Source organism: Pristis pectinata, chromosome 19 (genome assembly GCF_009764475.1).
Source record: "Pristis pectinata isolate sPriPec2 chromosome 19, sPriPec2.1.pri, whole genome shotgun sequence".
Taxonomy (NCBI): domain Eukaryota; kingdom Metazoa; phylum Chordata; class Chondrichthyes; order Rhinopristiformes; family Pristidae; genus Pristis; species Pristis pectinata.
The window spans coordinates 14,951,313-14,971,923 of NC_067423.1; the positions used below are offsets into that span (position 1 = coordinate 14,951,313).

At 41.4% G+C, this 20,611-nt stretch overlaps 1 protein-coding gene across 1 annotated transcript in view; it reads right to left on the reverse strand.

Annotated features, from left to right (window-relative positions):
* Positions 1 to 17,255, reverse strand: part of LOC127580550 (paired box protein Pax-6-like) — a 31,037-nt gene extending 13,782 nt beyond the window's left edge. Inside the window, exons 1-6 of the mRNA XM_052034136.1 lie at positions 17,139 to 17,255; positions 10,253 to 10,432; positions 8,974 to 9,189; positions 7,630 to 7,720; positions 5,877 to 6,008; positions 4,837 to 4,919 (exon numbers count right to left, since the gene is read on the reverse strand). Of these exons, the coding sequence (XP_051890096.1) occupies positions 4,837 to 4,919; positions 5,877 to 6,008; positions 7,630 to 7,720; positions 8,974 to 9,189; positions 10,253 to 10,432; positions 17,139 to 17,255 (819 nt within the window). The remainder of the gene's footprint in view (positions 1 to 4,836; positions 4,920 to 5,876; positions 6,009 to 7,629; positions 7,721 to 8,973; positions 9,190 to 10,252; positions 10,433 to 17,138) is intronic.
* Positions 17,256 to 20,611: the final 3,356 nt, after the last annotated feature.

Genomic DNA, 20,611 nt, shown 5'->3' on the forward strand with positions numbered 1-20,611 from the left:
AGGCGGATAAGAAAGGTTTAGAGGGACATTGGCCAAATGCAGGCAAATGGGACTAGCTCTTGGTCAGCATGGATGCGTTGGGCCAACGGGCCTGTTTCCATGCTGTAGAACTCTATGACTCTCTAAATTTCCTATTTCTCAGCACAGCAGCACATAGATGTCCTAACATATCAGTTGAAATGTAATGCAAGATAATGTAAAATGATACATTTTGGTGAAAAAAGAAGAGATAATATAAACTCAATTTTAATGGGGATGCAGGGGCAGAGAGCCCTAAAGGTAATTGTACACAAGTCTTTGACATTGGTAGGATAAATTAAAAGTCATATGGGATTCTTGGCTTTTTAAGCAGAATCATAATATACAAAAACAAGGAAATTGTATCAAATGTTTGTAAAACATGGGTTAACCCTCAGATAGATTATGGTGACCAATTCTAGGTACCATGGTTTAAACAGATATTTTAAAAATTCCAGGCAGCATCATATTAATGGAATCCAAGGTGATTTATTGTTACACAAAACCACTTTATACTTCCTGGGGCAAGAACTCTACTTGTCGAAAAAGAGGTAAGAGACAACATAAAACTAAACATTCAAAAAGGCAAAACCTAGCACAAATCCTTACATCTTGGAAACATACTAAAGAGCAACAAAAAGTGAAATATCTAATAGTTATATTAGGAATTAAAAGTTGTTGGGAATAAGGAGCACTACTTAAAAACTGGTAACAGTGATATTGTAAATAAAACAAAATGATGAAGATGCAAAGATAGTTAATTAAATAAAAGAAAAGCTTACAGTGTCAAGGTAACATTCTTCTTCCTGTGGCTTTCTCTAAAAAGAGAGACAGGCTCTCTGGCAAGTTTCACAGTAAGCAATGTTGTAACAGCATAGAGAGTGGTTGATCACATGATACAATTCTTAAAGTGGTACAAACCAATGTTATATATAACAGCTATGTTACAATCATAATGGAACATCAATGGCATTATTCTTTGAAGAACAATATTTGATCATATAACTGTACTATAACAGCAAAATTGCCCACCTTAGTATCCTCGAAGCAGCCATTATTTAGGATATAGGGTTACTAATAATGGTTTCTGATCTGTAACTTCCCAAAAGGAAGTGGTGAAATTTCTGTTCACCAAAGATTGTTGCTAAGGCTTCTTTCTCAATTTGCACAGTTTTTGGTTACTTAAGTTCTGTGTTTGAGACGCTAATGCTTTTAATTTTTCCTGCCATTATCCGTAATATAGCTGATGGCCTCATGTTTTCACAAGTACTGCACTCAAATTTTAACCTCCTCATCATGTTGTAGTGAACCAAGAGGGACTCACTATTCAAGCTCTGTGCACATTCATCAAGTGCCATTTGCCATCCAACTCCATTTCTCATTTCTTCTGAAGAGTTTGGTGCAGTGGTATCAACACCATAACTTGATCCAGTAAGACTCTGGAATAATAATCAATCATGACTAGAAAAGAGACGAGCTCTGTCACATACTCAGACTTTTCTTGGCCATCATGATAGTATCAACTTTGCCTTTGATTGACTGTAGCCCATTAGTGTCTGCCTTCAGACAAAGACGCACAGCCTCTGACTACACAAAAGCATACTTGGATTGAATAAGTTTCATGTTGGCTTTGTGTGAGGGTATGATTCCATAGGGTAATGTAGTATTAGAGTACACACTTTAGTATTCATTGATAGTGATATACTTATCAATTTCTTCATCTATATCAGATGGAGCACATGCATGGAATAAATCAAGTTTCATGGAAAAACTCAGTTCCAGCCACCTCTGGTCTTGAGATGTCGGTAAAGGATGTTGCTATTGTAAACTGGAGACTGCAGATGCTGGAATCTGGAGCAATGATCAATCTGCTGGAGGGATTCAGTGGGTTGAGCAGCATCTGTGAGGGGTAGAGAATTGTTGAAAATCCTGCACTAGGACTGAGAGTGGAGAGGGGAAATAGCCGGTATAAAGACCAAGCGTGGATGAGGCAACTGGTTTGCAGAGCACCTGCACTCTGTCCGCAATGGCCATCCCAAGCTCCCAGTTGCATGCCATTTCAATTCTCATTCCTATTCCCACACTGACCTGTCCATCCTCAAACTTCTCCACTGCGAGGGTGAGGCCCAACACAAACTAGAGGAACAACACTTCATATTCTGTCTGGGTAGTCTAGAACTGAATTGTATGAACACTGAATTTTCCAGTTTCAGGTAACCCCCACCTCTGGTACACACCCACCCCCACCTCTCTCTCTCCCTCCTCAGTCCCACAATTTTCCCACAGTTCTATTCACCTAGTACCCACACATTTCACCCACCAGCTCTGTCGCACTCGTCCATCTGGTCCTGGTTCCTTCAGCCTTTCACCTCTCCCCTAAAGGTTCCCATTATTGCCTTCCTTCCTTATCAGATTCCAGCACTGATAGCCTTTGTGTTCCCACTCATCACCCTCCAGCAGTTGTCTCCACCTTCAGGCATCATCAGCCCCACCCCTCCTGGTTCCATCTTCCTCCCCCTGTCTCCATCTATTATGTCTCTCAATTCCACTCCACCCCTCCCCTATCTGGCTTGATATGCCCGTCATCCTTCAACACCCCCTCCCCTCCTCAGTCCACCAATCACCTTTGGCCTCTGTCACACCACTCCCCCTCTCTTTATACTGGCGATTTCCCCTCTCCACTCTCAGTCCTGATGTAGGGTTTCAACCCGAAACATCAACAGTTCCTTCCTCCCACTGATACTCCTCAACCTGCTGAGTTCCTCTGGTAGATTGTTGCTTCTGTAATCTGCTTGATTCAGAGTAACTTTATAATTACTGCACAGTTTGACTGTCTTTTCTGCCTTTGCTCTGACTGTTATCAGAGGTGCTTTCAACAAGACTCCATTTCTCTCCAGTTTGGTGAGCTCTTCTACTTGGCTCTTTAAAGAATAAGGTGCTGTCCATGCTTGGCAATAGATTGGTTTAACTCCATCTTTGATACACTTTTAGTGCCTCCTGAAGATCTCATTGTATCTGTGCAATGTTTCCAAGTTTGAATTTTGAATATCCTGATTAGCATTGAATACCAATTAAACTTCTCCTCTGAGCCAGTCCCTGCCCAATACTGTTGGTCTCACAGTTACACTTATGTGTAACTGAACATGTTGGCCCTTGTAAGATACCATACATTGTACTTGCTTCAACACATCCAGTACTTTGCACAAACAGATCTTGACACTGACTGCTGTTTGCTAAGGCTAGGTTACTGAACTACTGACCCATAACACCATAATTTGTCGCTGTGCCAATCTCTATCAATCAGCACAATGACTTTAACATTTTGTTGCATCATAACATGGTCACCTGGCATAGACGCTGTACAGACTAATATCTGTCTTGTGTGCATCAATGGTCTCTTACCAAAGCACTTCCCCCTCTGTATTGCATTACAAACAGTGGTCCCTATCTGTTGCCTTGCGTTTCGATTTGCACACCACTGCCACGTGCCCTTTCTTCAGGCATGCTTAGCATTTTGTGTTCTTAAAGGAGTAAGCATGTGGGGAGCAGTTACACTGACCCCTGTAACACAGATTCCTGTCACTTGATGTTACATGGTACTTGTTTCTGGATCAAAGCTTTGGGTATTGTCTTTTGTCTGTAACCTCCCTTTACATCTGTGGCTGGGAAGAGGTGGAATTCTTTGACACATTTGACCACCATCTCCATTGAAGTTGTATTCCTGTCAGCCACATCAAATGTGAGGTTCTGTGGGTCTAACAGCTTAGATTGGAACCTTTCACCATTCAAGCTACACATACACCTCTCACTGCACAACTGGAAAACTCTTTAAAATCTACAATACGTTTCTAAGTCTTTCAATGCAAGTTAATCACTGTCCCATTTTACTGGTCACAGGTGTCAGATTTGTAGCTGCCCACCTTCTCAAATGGCTAAATATTAAAGAACTATTCCAACTTCTGTACTACCTCTGCAGAGGGGATACCTCTAGCCCTTTGCAACATTGTACTGTTGGTGTACATTCAGTTTGTCATGGGGCTGATTACTGTAAGTAAAATGGCTTTCCCTCCACATCTCTCACTGCAGCATTCAGTGCCTGCACATTCTCAGCATGCTCTTCCATAGCAAGGATATTGCAGGCCATGGAAAACATTTTCATTCCTTCCATTCCATTATTCCCATGGAATTTGTCTCCAGTAACCCTAACTAACCTCAAAGGGAACAATGAATTTTGTGACCTAGAGCCAGAACCTTGTGCTTCTTTGTCAATGGAAATTTCTCTAGAATTAACCAAGACTTCAGGTATAAAGGTTTTTAATCCATCCACCCATATTACTTACCCAGTACAGAGCCATCAGAAATCAACTATTTTGAATTTAAACCTGCTGTACTGAGCCAGGTTCCAAGCCCAGCAGGATTAGAATGGATGAACATCAGATACTATGATATCATTATGAACTGAATGCAATTTTATCTGGATGTCCTTAGCTGTAACCAGGTGAATAAGGCCAGGAGAGGAGCAGAAGCCAGAAGGAGCCCAATAAGGTCCAGCTTTTTCATTTTTCTCATGGGTCTAGACTGGTGTAGGAACTCAATTCCAATCCCCCGCCATTGTCAGATCGCACCACATTCCACCACTTCCTACCATTAACTAAAACTGCAAATTGTGGTGGGATGTATTTCTGCAGGTTCCACCTCCAACAAAGGAGTTTTGTCACCGGCACCAAGATCTTACAGATAGAAATGTTATGGGAGAAGTTTCCAGTTAATTGATACAGTTTGGAATATAGTTTTCTGGAATAGAGGTGAAATCCTCACCCGGATTCTAGCCTCTGGAAGAGATATTTTTGATGCCAACTTCTCTCGCACAAATACATCTGGATATTGTGTTCTTCTGAATTCTGAAACCACAACAGAAACACAGGTTAAAGTGCAGCATTAGTGAGATGGACATGAATGAGTTGCATTGTTCAGTGTTAGAATTTCTACTGCATTTGTTCCTTCCATGTTGTTTCATTTTTAATGTGACCAATGATTCTAACTCAGTTCTTGAATTGTCTATTCTCCAGCTTTCTCTGGCAATATGAAGACAAATCCCCACATTGGTGCCATCAATTTTGTGACCATATTTTTATTTTCAACTTGTTGATAATATTGTTTTCAGTTGCCTTTTTGTTGACTGCTAGCTTGTTTCCAAACTCTCATGAATTTTCTAATCTAAGCTTTGCTTCTCCTCCCTGTTGTGCTTTGTATTAATCATCTAAAGTTGATTGTATATCTTCCTATAATTATATAGGGTGAATACTTTCCAGTCCTCTCCCCTTTATCCACAATAACATTCCCCTGAAAAACATAATGGAGTTAATACTCTTATAAAGTGACCCAAAAAGATGTTGATTTATGCTTCATTCATGATTCAGACTGTTAGCTCAATACTGTCAAAAGTATCACCTTTAGGCTGTGATGTTAAACCAGAAGCAGTCTAAATAACTCCACTTTTCTCCCTTTTCTTGTGGGCCCAGGAGCGATGGGAGGCTCCACTGGCCCAGGAACTCAATCCCAATCCCTACCCATAATACAAATGATTCCATGTAACTGTTGAACAAAGAGTAGTGCACTTTTCAGTGTCTTTTCTTCAACCAATAACACCAAAACAAAATGTTTGCTTGCTTGTCCATCAGCTGTTTGTGGGATTCCACTGTGTGCACATCAACTTTTGTACTTTGACATTTAACAGCTGTGAAGATGCCCTGAGGATGTGAACGGTGCCATCTGAATGCAGATCCTATCATTTACAATCTGTGGGATTTTGACCAGCAGCTTGCTGTTGCCCAGTCTGATCTTTCAGCAGTCCATACCTTTCTCCAACACTTCAGCTTGTTCTTGTGTGAAAACAGTTCGATTCTTTTGCTGACAATTTGGCTGAACATCCTTGGCAGGATCAGATACCAAGATATTTGGAGCTTGATTTATTCCGTGCTCTCCATAATCTGAGACAAAAGAATACAAATTGAGTAAATGAGAGGTCTGCTCTCCAATTGAAACATTTTATGCATCTAGTATCCATCAAAGTCAATGATAATATGGTGCATATTTGATACAAAGCAAAGTTCTCTCTACACTTTCTCAGTAATGTTCTTAGATGCCAACCAAAGAAAACTACCTTCAAGCATTATTTTTCATATGTGTCACACAAGCCATCCTTAGGATGAGTTGGAAAATTTGGGGTTCAGATCCCACCACAGACTTCCATATGGAATCCAGGTTTACATTTCGTGCAGTATGAAAGGAGTGTTCCATTCCAGAAAGGCCCCCTTTGGAAAAGATTTTAAACTGAAACCACAACTGTTTTCTCAGGTTGGCAGAAAGCACTATGAATTAGTTTGTTAGGGGATACATTGGGTAATGTTTTCACTTGTGGGAGAAAACCAAAACTATAAGCAACAAATATAATCATAAGGTAGGTACAGTTTGCACAGGTATGTACAAGTAAACTATTTCCTCCAAATGAGAAATCAAGAATAACAGGTCAAAATTTTAAATTTAGGAGAGAAATCAGGAAGCACTATTTAACATAAAGGCTTTCAGAAATCTGGAATCTTGACATCAAATACCTGTGGGAGCTGGAACACTTGCAATTTTCAAGATTAATACATTTGTTTTCAGAATGGGTACCAAGGTGTACAGATTAAAGGTGGCTACGTGAAAAGATACAGAACAGACATGATCTAACTGAGCAGCAGGGACTACCAGGCACAATGTGATACATCTTAAAACTATATGGGGAACTTGGCCAATTTGGGGAAAGCTGTATTTATTGCCTATTCCTAGCTGCCCTGAGATAGTGCTGGTGGTTTTATTCCTTTAAACCTGCAATCTATGTCCTGATCAATAGGTCAGATAACTAATTTGACATATCACTGATTCAACAAGGGGTAGAAATACAAACTTCAGACATTGGAAGAGAGGCAACAATGGTGATAACCCTCTAAAAAGCATGATTAATGGGATAAATAATGGTGGAGCAGTGTCATCTTGATCCTATGCCTTAACTTCTCAGTTCCTTAAATTATAATCAAGGTTCAATCATGTTAGTGGTTAGCTTTACATAGCTTATAATTTAGGGTCATCAGCAATAGTACCAACAACTTCCATTTAGCTAGCACCTTTAATGTAGCAAAAACACACCAATGTGCCTCACTTTAGCATTCAAAAAAGTGTTGCAAACCACATTAGGATTAGGACAGGTTGCCAAAAGCTTAGTCAGAGAGGTAAGTTTTAAGAGAGTAGAGAGGAGAATGAATAGGGAATGAAGTCCATAGTTTAGGGCCATGGTAACTGTGGGATCAACAAGAGGCCAGAATTAGAGGAATGCAGATATTTTGGAGGTTTATGGAACTGGAGGAAGTTACAGGCACAGAAAGAGGTAAGAACATGGGGTGTTTTGAAATCAAGGATGAGAATTTTGAAATCATGCTTTGCTTAACCTGGAGATATGGTAAGGCACCAAACACAGGACTTGAGTGAATTAGATCATGTACTCTCGCATGACCTTGGTTATTGTTCATTATTCTGCTTTACTAATTGTTTCCTCCTATGAAGCTGTCCTACCTTCTGTCCATTTCCCTCTTCTTGAGTTCTCAGATGTAGAGAATTGCAGGTCAGAATGCAGGTTGCGCAGAACTCGATTAATAGATGAAACCTAGAAAAGATGCAAAAAAATTTACAACTGTCTGCACGTACGTCCATGTGAACTCTTTGAGGAGTCTGTTGTCAAACAGCACTTTCTGAACAGTTGATGCAAAGCTGTACAAATGTATTGTTTTGCTGTTACTCATTTCAAAGTTTACTGATGCAACGAAAACAATGACTTGCATTTACTTAGCACCTTTAACATAGAAACATGGTCCAAAGTGCTGTGCAAGGCACAATGAGGGACTGGTCAGACTCCGTCAAGGTACTGAACATAGTTCTGATCAGCACAGTCAGGAAGCTAGCAGATTCACCAGAAGGATATCAGGGTTGAAGAGTTAAAGTGGAATTATGTTTGTGTAAGCCTGGCACGCTTTATCTTGAGTTTAGAAAATAGAGGAGTGAGCCAATTGAGGTCTTTGAAATGATAAAGGAATTTGATGAAGAAACTATTCCAGATGATAGGGAATTCTTAAAGTTAAATCTATGTCACTTAGGGGTGAAATCAAAAAGTACAATGTGGAGTAGCAATCTGAACTCTCTCCACAAAAGGCCATTATCGACTGAATGTTTAGAGACTAACATTTTGTTAGGTGGAGATTTCACGGAACTAGGAATAATGACAGAGATGTGCTAATGAAATACAGAATAGCCATGATCAAATAATAATGAAGACGTCTGACAGGAAGAATAGCCTGCTCCTGTTCCGATGATCCTAATGCAACTTTCCTGTCAAAGATAAATGTAAAAAGATTATGTAAAAGAACTGACACAGATACCTATACACCTGAAAGAGACCAGAGCCAGTTACCAGCATTTCAGTTTCACCTAGGTCCAGCATCAAGTGCAGAAGAGTCAGCCAGGTCCAGGGCTGGGCACAGTAAAGTTCACCCATCTCCAACAGTTTTTTCGTTTCAACCCTACAGACAGACTATCACCACATGTCACAAGTAAACTTGCACAACTCAAGGGAGATAGCTTTTATCATGATTGTACCCAATCACAAACACTTTCATCATGTGAGCCCAAGCTTAAGAGTAAGCCACTGAAACTGCCCCATCGCATTGGGTCTTTACAACTGACAGGTATATGAGACATTTATCCCATCACAGTGAACTTCATTTTTCTCAATTAGATTCCATAGTTCTATGACTTTGACCATTTTAGAGATGGAACATTGCTCTCCTCACCATCTTCCGGTCACTGGTTCTTATCTGAAGGTAGAGTTCACAGTTAGAAAAGGGAATTGAATTGCAAACTCACACTAGGAATTTTGTCCCTGGTGCAGATTCCCTCTGACAGCAGCTTTCCACGGATTTCCCAGGCAAACATTGATGGATTATTCAACTTAAGCTGAGCAATCTTTGCCACAACCTCTGGGGTTGACAGCCGTGGTTTACTTCCACCAATTGCTTTTGGATCCACAGAGCCCGTCTGGTAGAATCGGCCCAAGATCTTACTCACACAACCATTGGAGACCTGCAATGGAGAGAAGACGTTAAGTTTGGTAGGGAGCAGTAAGATGTAATTACCAGGTGCTGTAACATCCATAATGTCCTGTAGGCGGTGATAAGGAAGAGAACTAGCAGAAACCATGATCAAACAGACACGTTCTGGGGAGGCTTTCACATGTGAGGAAGAGGGAATATAAAGGAATGGGGAGAGAGAGCCAGAAAATAGGGTTTAGATATTGAGGCAGAGGAAGGAAGGGCAGTTCAGGAGGTCAAAGCGTCAAAAGCTGAAACATAAGGCTGGAGAACTTTATAGAGGTGGATTAGGATGAGTCAGTGAAACAAATTGGGAACTAGGTTGAAGATTTCAAGTTTAACAGAGTGGGTTACAAAAGTCAACAGTTGTGTGAGTAGAGCACTGAACTTATTGTTGGAAAGTGAACGGCCACAGTTTTGGACAAGTTGGAGTTTATGTTGTGTGGTGTTCCACAAGCTGATGATGAAGACATTGATAGATTAGAGGGGAAGTAATTGGATCAGAAATAGGATTTAAATTTAAATTTTAAATTTTAAATTTTTTAAAGTTTTATTTACAGCATGGTAACAGGCCCTTCTGGCCCAACGACTCCGCGCCGCCCATTTTAAACCCAAATTAACCTACCCGTACGTCTTTGCAATGGACCTTCAGTAGGTGAAAAGGTAAGTGGGGAGATTGAAGTAATATTAGAAGTGCAAGGGATAGAATCAGAAGCATATTATCAAATTCTCATTAGGAACCAAGAGGTGTAGCTTTGGTCTTGATATTGTTCAGTAAAAGAGAGTTCTGACTTGTCTATGCCTCGGTAGGCATCTCTTTTATAACCTAGGATGATACTCATTCTTCTTTGAGTGAGACTACCAGTTGATCTTGAACTGTGAGTAAATATTTTGAGCTGAATTTGGTTCAACGAGCAATTCAGTTGAGCTTAACATAGTTCATTTGACCTCAGAATTTTATATCTAAAAGAAGGGAAATCAGTTAACTCCATGGGTGGATTTGTTCCCAGGCTCTATATTTTGATAAACATAAGCAAAATGTAAATCTGGTTTACCTGTAAAATCCTGGAGATATCACACGCCTTGATGCCATTTATTGCCATTTCTATGATCCTCTCTCGCTTACATGTGGGCAAAGGGCGACCATTCACAAAGAACCCTCCCAGTTGATTTATGCAGCCCACACCTGCAGGTTGAGAGCAATGTAATATAAGTGAACATTTAAAAAAATGTTCCTAAACCTAATCTATGAATAGCAGAATCCAGTCAGTGCAAGAAACTCCTGCTAACGTACTTTATGTTATAATTTTAAGCTCTTTCACCTGAGGAACATCATGTTGGGGAAAGGTGAGCTCTCCACATCAGCAGCAGGAGCTCCCAGTTGGGTTTCAGCAAGGGTTAGATAAAAATAGCAACCTGCAGACAACAAGGAACACAGGTACTGTCATCATCCACGATTCTCACAAACTTTCCAGGACAAGTGGCTAGATGGTGGTCAGGATTAGAAGCCCTGGTGTCACCTTTAATCTAATGACACTGAGGTCAATTATACTGCTCCAGCTAAGACTGCCTAAGTCAGTGTAGGCCAGATATTGAACCAGGACAGTAGTTGGTACTGTACCACATGGTGCATTCTCCTACTGAGTGTTAAGGGGATTGAATGATCCAACCATGGACTGCATCATTGGCACAACATTTGCATTATGGAGAACATATCAGAAATTTCATCACACAGCCCATTAATAAACAGTCTGACAATTTATCAAATTGATTGACAAAAAATACTTGCATCCAAAGCAATAGCACGAGCAAAGCTCGTTTAACATAACTGCACCTTGCTCTTCATGCACATTATTCAGGGATATTGTTCCTTCTGCATGTTGAAATCATGGTTTGTAGATAGGAACTTGCATGTGTTAACAGAGGTGGTGCTGAAAGTTTAGTGCCTGTGCAATCAGTGAAGTTTTTTCCTGGAATTTTGTGTTCAGTGTCCTAATAAAAACAACCTTAATTATGGTAGAATTCAGAAGAGAAGGTAGAGATACAGGAAAGCTCTGATGGGGATTTGCAGCTGAAACATTAACCCATCTTCTCTTCCAGACCTGTATTTTCACCATTGGGCTGACTTCTGGAAAAAGCAAACTTTGGGTCAAATAAATTGGAACTGTTGTAATTTTCCCATTGCTTTTTAAAAATGAAACAGTTTAAATACCTTTCTGTGGCATTGTTTCAGGTTCACAAACTTCAGTTTTGCTCATTCGTTATTATTGATTCAAGTTCTGCAAGAAAGACAAAAGTCATAACTTACATGAAAATGTTTGAGCTTTCAAATGAGGAATGTGACCATTGGATGGAGGACAGACTCAATTGTATTGGCTGAAAAGTTATAAAGCAGTATTCTAGGTTCACAGTTCCCTCATGACTATTTCAGCAATGGGGGGCAGGCTGCTGCAACTTTCAGTGGTGCCCGAGGCTTTGGGCACTATAGCACTATTATTGTGCGCTTCCCTTTGGATGCTCCACAGTGTATGAGGAAAACTGCACAGTCCGAGATTGAGGAGGGGTCTAGGGAGTTGGGAGCAGATGGAGAATTAGTGGCAGCACGGCTAATCACAGTCTGGATAGGAGACGTTGTGTGGGGTTGGCAATGTGCTGGGGTTCTGTTGGGGTTGGGGAGGGACCAGTGATCAGAGAGAGGATTAGTGACATTACATCACAGAGTCAGATGTTCAGTGTCATGCCACTATAGAAGTGGGGCTTGTGATCTTGGGGATTTAGACGGTCAAGCACTGAGGGCCTTGGATTATGGTCATCAGAGCAGTGGAGCACCGGCATATTAGGTGATCACTGGCTGCAAGGAGCATTGGACCTCCCTATGGTTGGGAATGGCAACATCTAATTGTAAGACTTTCTTTCTCCTAAGCACTGCACTTCTCTCTGGTTATAAACCTTGACTTTAACAAACTTAGCCCTTGGAAACATATGCTATTTTCTTTATACCAATTAGAATGTTATTTTAAATGATGGGATGAAGATGTCACCAGCAAGGCCGGCATTTATTACCCATCCTTATTTGCCCTTGAGAAGTTGATGGTGTGCCACGTTCTTGAACCATTGCAATCTAGTTACCTTATTATAGAAAGGATATAAAGCACTGGAGATGTTACTAAAGATGTTATTAAAAGAATTTACATGGATTTGCATAACAATGGAAATCACACCTTTCAGAAAAGGTATAATGTGAAATGTGTGAATATTTTGTAACCGGAGCTCTGCAAACTTCGGCCTCAATTGCTTGTGTATCTTGGTGACACATGTAAACCAGATCACATGATATCATTGCAGAATCTTATTCCAGCACAGAAATGGGACCTTTCAGTCCACCTCTTCCATGTTGACTGTGATGCTCATCTACACTAATCTCTCTACACCTTTTCTACCCAAGTAACTGTCCAAGCACCTTGTAAACATTGCAATTGTACCCGCCTCCACCACCTCCTCAGGCAGCTCATTCCAGATAACCACCACCCTCTCTGTGAAAAGCTTACTGCTCAGATCTCCTTTAAATTTCTCCCCACTCACCTTAAACCTGTGCCATCTTGTTAAAGACTCCCTTGCCCCAGGAAAAATAATCTATCTATACCTTTCATAATTTTATAAACCTCTCTAAGGTCATCCTTCAGCCTCCTAAGTGCCAGTGAGAATAAACTCAGCCCATCGATACTGCACTCTCTCCATTGCTACCACATCCTTCCTGTATTATCCTTCAACACAGCTTCTGACAATGTTAAACAATCTGTAGATATCTAAATAATGAGTATTTGCATAATGTCCTGGAGGACAACTGTAAGACAATATGTACTTAAGGAAGCAGTGCCTGATTAAGGTTGCACCTCACATTAGCCTCTTGTGCTACCCTTGTGTGGTCCAGCCAAGACTCCATTAAAAAGTTTCCCATTACTTTCTAATTCCATTCATCTAAAAATGAACTCCAGCGTTTGGTTTGCCTTTCTGCCTTTGTCAACAGTCATTAGCATTTCTGTTCTTCTGCTCTTCTTATCCATTTGGATTCTTATTTTTCAAGCAATATGTGACCTTCCCTCCCTGATCAAAATTTCATACCTCACACTTATCAACACTGACATGCAAGAAGCTGTAAACTGTACATTTATACTGTGTTGTCTGAACTGTCTAATATCAAGTTACCTAACAGCAAAGTTGAAAGGGATTCTAGGATGTTAATTGATTCTGCCTTTTATATTTGAACCACTGGTATGTAACAGCAACCAAAAGCTCTGCTAGGTAAATGAAAATTTTAAAATGCAAGTGCCTAAACCTGAAATAAAACCCAAAAATGCTTGGAAAACTCAGCAGGTAAGGCAGCATCTGTGGAAAGAGAAAACAGTTAATGATTCAGGTCGAAGACCCTTCATCAGAACTGAAGGCAGTGTACTGCAAGGATTGCCGGAGGATGTCCTACAGAGTCCCGATCAGACCAGTCATCCAGGAATAAGAGGAGTATTAAAGCCCCAATGGCTAAATGGGCAAAATCATGAGACTGGCTGTCTGACAGTTAAACGATTGGGTTAGGACAGAAGACCGTGGTCTTTAGCCTTGATAGATGTGACAGGAAGTTAACTTAATTAAAAGTATAAACGGTGCTGAAAAAGCCAAAACTAAGTACACTTCCATAACATGCCAAAGAGGTTGGAGAAGGGTTATAACTGAAGTTAGTTCAATACATCACGGGCACATCCCTCCCACCATCGGTAGTATCTGCAGGAGACACAGCCTCAGGAAGGCAACATCCATCATCAAAGATCCCCACCATCCGGGCCATGCCATCTTCTCGCAGCTCCCATCGGCAGGAGGTACAGACGCCTGAAGTCCCAAACCACCAGGTTCAAGAACAGCTACTTCCCTTCAACAATTCGATTCTTGACTCAACCTGCACAACCCTAATCACTACAGTATAGCAAGACTATGACCACTTTGTACTATATTTTCGTTTGTTCTAATTGTGTTCGTTTACCGTAAAAATTGTGTATAATTTATGCTTAATTTATGTTTTCCTTTTGAATGTTGTGTATCGGATGCTAGTTGCCTGTGATCCTCCTGCAAGTAAGTTTTTCATTGCACCTGTGCCTACATACACTTAAACTCAACGTGTGGTTCCTCTTACGTCCCGCCCGATGTTTCCTTCTGCTGCTATGTTTTCAAGCATTATCCCTCACTAAAGTTTGTCGTGGGTGTGACAATGTATTGGTTCTATCAGTCGCACAACGAGGACGGACCCTCCTGCGAAAATCCCGTTTAAATTAAATCCTGGTTCGAGTTCGTCCGCAAAGTTTCCATCAACTGCACCCCATCTGTCCAATTTCACAAAGAATTAAAATCCTATGGACGATTCTAATAGATTTATAACGTTTGTGGGAGTCCGTGCTTCTGACCAAATCAAAGACGAGAAAGTACGGGCTCCAAGGAAATAAAATCACCAATTCGCCGCTACCTGGGCAGATCAGGACTAAGGCTGGAAGGTTTACATCCCGCGCACTTAGACAGAAATAAGGAACTTAATTCTAAGCCTTCAAAGAAAACTTATTAAAAACTGTGAATCCCTTTCAATGATTCTCCACGGCAGTTCGTTCACGGCTCCAGTTTGCTCATCGAGTAACTCAAGTCGATTTAAAGGTTACCACTCTGACTGTCTCCTTCTTCGTGAATTACAGTAATGGAGAGAATTGATCTCACAATGAGTTCGAGATTGCTGTTACCTTGCGTGGGGTGAATTCAGTGCTCGACGCCGTGCCTGTAGTAATCCTCCCGCGGGCAGCTCCTGCGCTAATTCAGTCTTTTGTCTCTGCCTCCTGTAGCTTTTAACAGTCAGCACGGAGACGCTGATAGGAGAACGCAGGCGAGGTCAGGTTGGGAAGAGGGGAGGAGATTCGGACCATGGATTTAAACACGGAAATTGCTGGAACACTCGGCAGGTCAGGCAATATCTGCCTGAAACATTAACTGGTTCTCTTTCCACAGACGCTGCCTGACGGCTGAGTGTTTCCAGCATTTTCTGCTTTTATTTCAGATTTCCAGCATCTGCAAGTTTTATTTACTGATCACAAATCGTGATCTGCCCGGAGCCCGCAAATCTGATCCTTTCCCAACAGCTCAGCGCTGAGTCTGCGAACATTGTCCTCTACTGGGGCTCCCCTTGACTTTAAAATACTGATTCCATCAGGTGGAAATGAATAAAATTATTATTTTATTTTGGTATTTGAATATTAGGGGCCGATTCCGAACAAAAGTTCCATTCAACGTTTGTTCACTTTCAACGTTAACTTTTAGATTGGGAGAGGGCTCTGGGGCTCTCCGTGAACCTGGTTCAACTTCCTTGCAGGGAGATGTTTGTCCTCCGAGTGAAAGGCCCGCACACTCTCACACTCCGGGTATTTGTGTCCCTTTCTTGGGAGCGATGCGCACCGGGACCGAGTAAAGCGCAATGTCAACGCAAAATTCTTCCAGATTTGATGGAGTACTTGAAAAAGTTGCAAAAGTAACAAAAGCAATGCAATAGTGAAAACAAAATGAACGGGACCTCCAAGTGCTGGCATTGTTTCCTAATAAGCTAATATCGTCCATCATAACCAAATAACCGCTGGAGTCACAAGACGGCAACTACAGTTCACAAGATCACAAGACAAGGGAGCAGAAGCAGGCCATTCGGCCCATCGAGTCTGCTCCAAGGAAAAGGGAAAAAGAAATGGGGTGGGGAAAAAAGAAAAAAGAAAAGAGAAAAAAAACTATTCTAATCCCATTTTCCAGCCTTATCCCCATATCCCTTGATACCGTAACTATTTAGATATCTGTCTATCTCCTCCTTGAACACCCCCACTGATCTGGCCTCCACTGCTGTGCGTGGCAAGGAGTTCCACAATTTCACCACCCTCTGGGTAAAGAAATTTCTCCTCATCTCTGTCTTGAAACTGTACCCTCTAATTCTAAAATTGTGCCCTCTGGTCCTGGACTCGCCCACCAAGGGAAACAGCCTAACCACATCTACTCTATCCTTACCTGTCAACATTTTAAATGTCGCTACGAGGTCCCCTCTCATCCTTCTGTACTCCAGTGAGTACAGTCCAAGAGCCGACAAACGCTCATCATACTTAAGCCCTTTCATTCCCGGAATCATTCTCGTAGTCATTCCACAGTCTTAGTGACAAACAGACTCTGGGCACTTTAGTTTATAATTCATTCCACAGTCTTAGTGACAAACAGACTCTGGGCACTTTAGTTTATAACTGTTCCACTAAGATCAACAGCCGATATGGGCGTCTTGGGTGCTAGTCATGAAAAGTTCCTGAACATAGTTTCGTTGTGCTGTGCCTTCTGGTACAGTAAATGTAAAGTAAAAGATAAACACTCAAAAATAAACACCCCAATGACTGAAGTTGTCTGGGAATAGTTGGAGAAGTAAACCATCCCAGATGCAGTAATCCCAAACACTCCCGAGGTAAGTCAGTCCAAAGGATAATACTAGTGTGATCGAAATTCCCCATCATTCGGTACTGAAAACTGATCAGGTCTAATTGCGCAATTTTAAGATGCTGATATTTAGATATTTTCGTTTTATCGCTGTATTATATATCTTACTAATATATGAATTCTGCAGAGAATATTTTACTAATGTCATTTTTGCATTTAAAACACATTACCTCTCCTGCACTGGTACATAAGGAGAAATACAACGTTGAAAGCTCTATACGTATGTGTGCTGTTTCAACATTATTTCCCCGTTATAAACATTACTTCGTTTTAGTTGTTTTGGAGTTTTTCGTATGATGAAATATCTATGGAATTTTAACAACGTGAAACGGGGAGTTCTTAATATCACCCTCTTCCTGCAGCAGAGCACTCCGTGAAATCTGAGAATGTTGCGCTTACACTGCGCTTTGCCCGGTCCCGGTGCGCATCACCCGCAAGGAAGGGACATGAATAGTCGGAGTGTGCGGGCCTTTCACTCGGAGTACAAACACTCCCCGGATTCACGGAGAGCCCCATCGTCCTCTCCAACTCTAAAGTCAGTGTTGAAAGTTAACACACGCTGAATTGTTTTTCGAAATCGGCACCTAACATTCAGATACTAATTTCTCTTACCAAGATGAGTAATTTCAATTAGATAAACACTACTTTGAGTGATGCGAGTGATCGCGGTCGGTTTGGAAAACTGGACCAACTGGGGTTAAACTGAGGCTGCGTTCGCATGGCACCCCCACCGCCCTCTTACCCCGGAGGAAGTTCGCATTCACCGGTTTACTTCTGGATCCTGCCAAGTTGTAAATAACGCAGCAGAACACAGGATTCGCGCATTATTTGCTGCGTGGCTCATCCGGGAACAGAGTGAATGTGTGTTGAATCCCTAAATGGGTTACAATAATGCCTCAACGCCCTGAGATTTCTGACTGTGCGCGACTGGCGTGGGAATAGTTTTAATACACACTTCCACGGTTTTCAAACTGATAGGGAAGGGCATTTAGCCGAAGTGGTGAAGTTAAAATTGACCTTTCAAAAGGTGCCCAGCAACTCAGGGACGCAACTTTATCTGGTTTTGTTCTGGCATTCAGGAAGAGTAGACTGTTCGACTCGGGCGAAACAAACGCTTTGTGTGTCTCCAGTGGCGCGCTCTCATACACTGGCGCTCTCATCTTATATTGATGTACATGTGTGAAATATTTCCCTATATAGTCTAGATAATCAGATTGAAAGGACAGTGAAGCGTTGTTCCAGAATCAATGAAGTAAAATGGGTTTGGTTAAAAAAAATCAGAAATATCCAGCTCCAAATGTGTATCTGAACGCAAAGTCAGCGTTACCAGAATTTCATTTTGCCTTGCTCAGCTTAATGTGAGGTAGTAATATCCTATGATAAAATAATTTATTTACAGAAAATAAACCTGTAAGGAAGATGTTTTATTGAACAAGTGCTGGTCGGATCAGTGCTGCTCTTGCACAAGTATTGCGGTAAAGTGATTCACTTCAGATTTCTCTCCTGAGAGGCGGGATGGACGATGTGTCAATGACACAGCTGACAGATTCAGGGAGACTTGGTGTTCTATGAAACACAGACAGTCTTAACGAGTTTATCTTTCAAGGCGACAACACAGAGTTGGGTAAAAAAAAACGACTTTCTAGTGTGTAAGGTGCATGGAATCTTATCAGGCATTACTCAGAAGAATAAAGCTGTCTAAACTACAAATCAGAGGTAAATTTTATGCTTACCAGGGTCGGGTATTGAAGGGAGCTTTTTAAACAGAAAGAGGCCTGGGAGGTGATACCTCAACATCTCTGGTCCTAGTTTTCACCCTGTATCCATCACCCTGAAGTTGTGTAGAAAACAGGGATGTTCAGTCTAAACTTGTGATTGGGGCTGAGGGGCTGTGCTGGCCAGTGTTTGGGGGCGTTGGTGGCGAGTGTGGAGTTTATTCATTTTGCTTTGAAGGGAATGGTTCAGTTTGTATCCCTCTGCTTCAGCACGGGCCTGTCACGTGACCGATGTATCCTTGTTTAGAGGCTGATGCAGAGTGCAACTGACTCAGATCTGTCCCCTCTCCAGTGATAAACAGCGAAGAACTTTCTCAAACAACGCCTGCCATATGTTCACGTGAACTTGCACGGGATAAATCATAAATCTCTCATATTATTCCATTTTATTACGTTTTTCTGTGTGTGCACATGAGAGGTAAATATGGGTAATGGTGAATGGGCCATTGAGCTCTCTGTTCATAAAATGTTACTGTGAAAACGATCACAGATGTTCTCGGCCGAGTCTACAGATAAAATATGTTGTAAACGTTTCACAAAATATTTGAAGAGCAAATATTAGCAAATGAAAATCCGTAGAGATCTGGTCCAGGAGACTGTTAATGAATAATTGGGGATCATTAGCGAGTCCTACACCGAGTTATCCTCTTCACTAAAGCATGGGCTGGATGTTAAAATACCATATGTTGCAAATTATACATTAACCAGGAGGATCTGGGCTTTATTCACTTCTTCAGGGCATCAACACATCCATCTGCGTCCAATCTGCCAGCCCAGCCGGACAAAATATAGCATCCTGTCATTATTACATCTAACTGCTTGGGAACAATTCCATTTATATGTTGACATTCGTTTCATTGTATGTATGCACGCCTATTCTATACTTCCAATAATTTTCATTTCTAAAATAAGTAGTAAGAAGTACACATTTCGAATATTTCCGATCCAGTCGGTTAATGAGTTGAGTGCGCAAATTTTAAATATTTTCCAATTCATTTTTCTTTTTCCAAAGCAGAATAAGAACAGACATCTTAATGAACAAAATGTCTTCTTTGAGTTTGTGATTGTTGTAAGTTGTTAATTGGTCAGGCTCTTTTTGGTTGGATGTTCCGTTATTGCGCGTCCGTTTCACCCTCATGTTGATATACAGCCTTGTGTGCTGTCGCAGAGGAATACCGTGGGCTATAGGACCGCGCGGAATTAAAACGGAAAACACAACCTCCTTTAGCGCTCCGCTTGGGTACCAAACCTTGCAGTGCGAGGCGGCTCCTGAAAGTGAGTACACCTTCCCACTCCAGCCCTGCAGAATGCAGTAGGTTTTATATCGCCACATTGTGATTAGAGCAATCTATCAATAGAATTGCATAGTTTGCAGTCTATTTAGACCAGTAACTGGAATATTTTAAACAATAGAGCGATTATTGTCGAGTGTTCCGTGACATTAACTTGCTTTACGTTAATAAATATTTGGTCGAATGATTCTGTTATGGTGCTTCGCCAATAAGTTGACGATCTAATGCAATGGCAGAGAGTTATTGAGTGACGGTGTGACAGTGAACACCAGCGGAGTGGGTTCTTTTGTTATTTAACCATTTGTAATGAGGATAGAGAACGATTTTCTCATGGTCCGAGACCTTCGTGGGATTCACCCCGCCTTACTTTCCCAGTGATCTAACTTTTCTCCAACAATATTGCTACATATTAGGATGATGTCGCGCTGCTCTTGTTACTGATAAAGTCTCCGCGAGTTGATGTCTGATTTCAGGGTGTGATTTGCTTTGACAATACGGAGCACTGCCGATAAACGCCCGTCAATGGAAAGGAAATTCTTTATCTTGCTTCTCATTATCACGGAGACTCCTCCCAACTCCCCACCCACCTTCCCCCGCCGATATATCCCAACATCTCCTTTACACAACACTTCGCCTTGTCTCAAAGTCACGTATACCTGCACAGTTGTTTAATGCGTTCGCCGTTCATCCACGATGTTACAGGTGTTTGCATGTACTATTACGCATTTCATTTTCTTTCCTTTATCTCTTTCCAACTCTGCTCTCATTCCACTTGCGCCTATTTTATCCCTTCTGACTTTCCCTT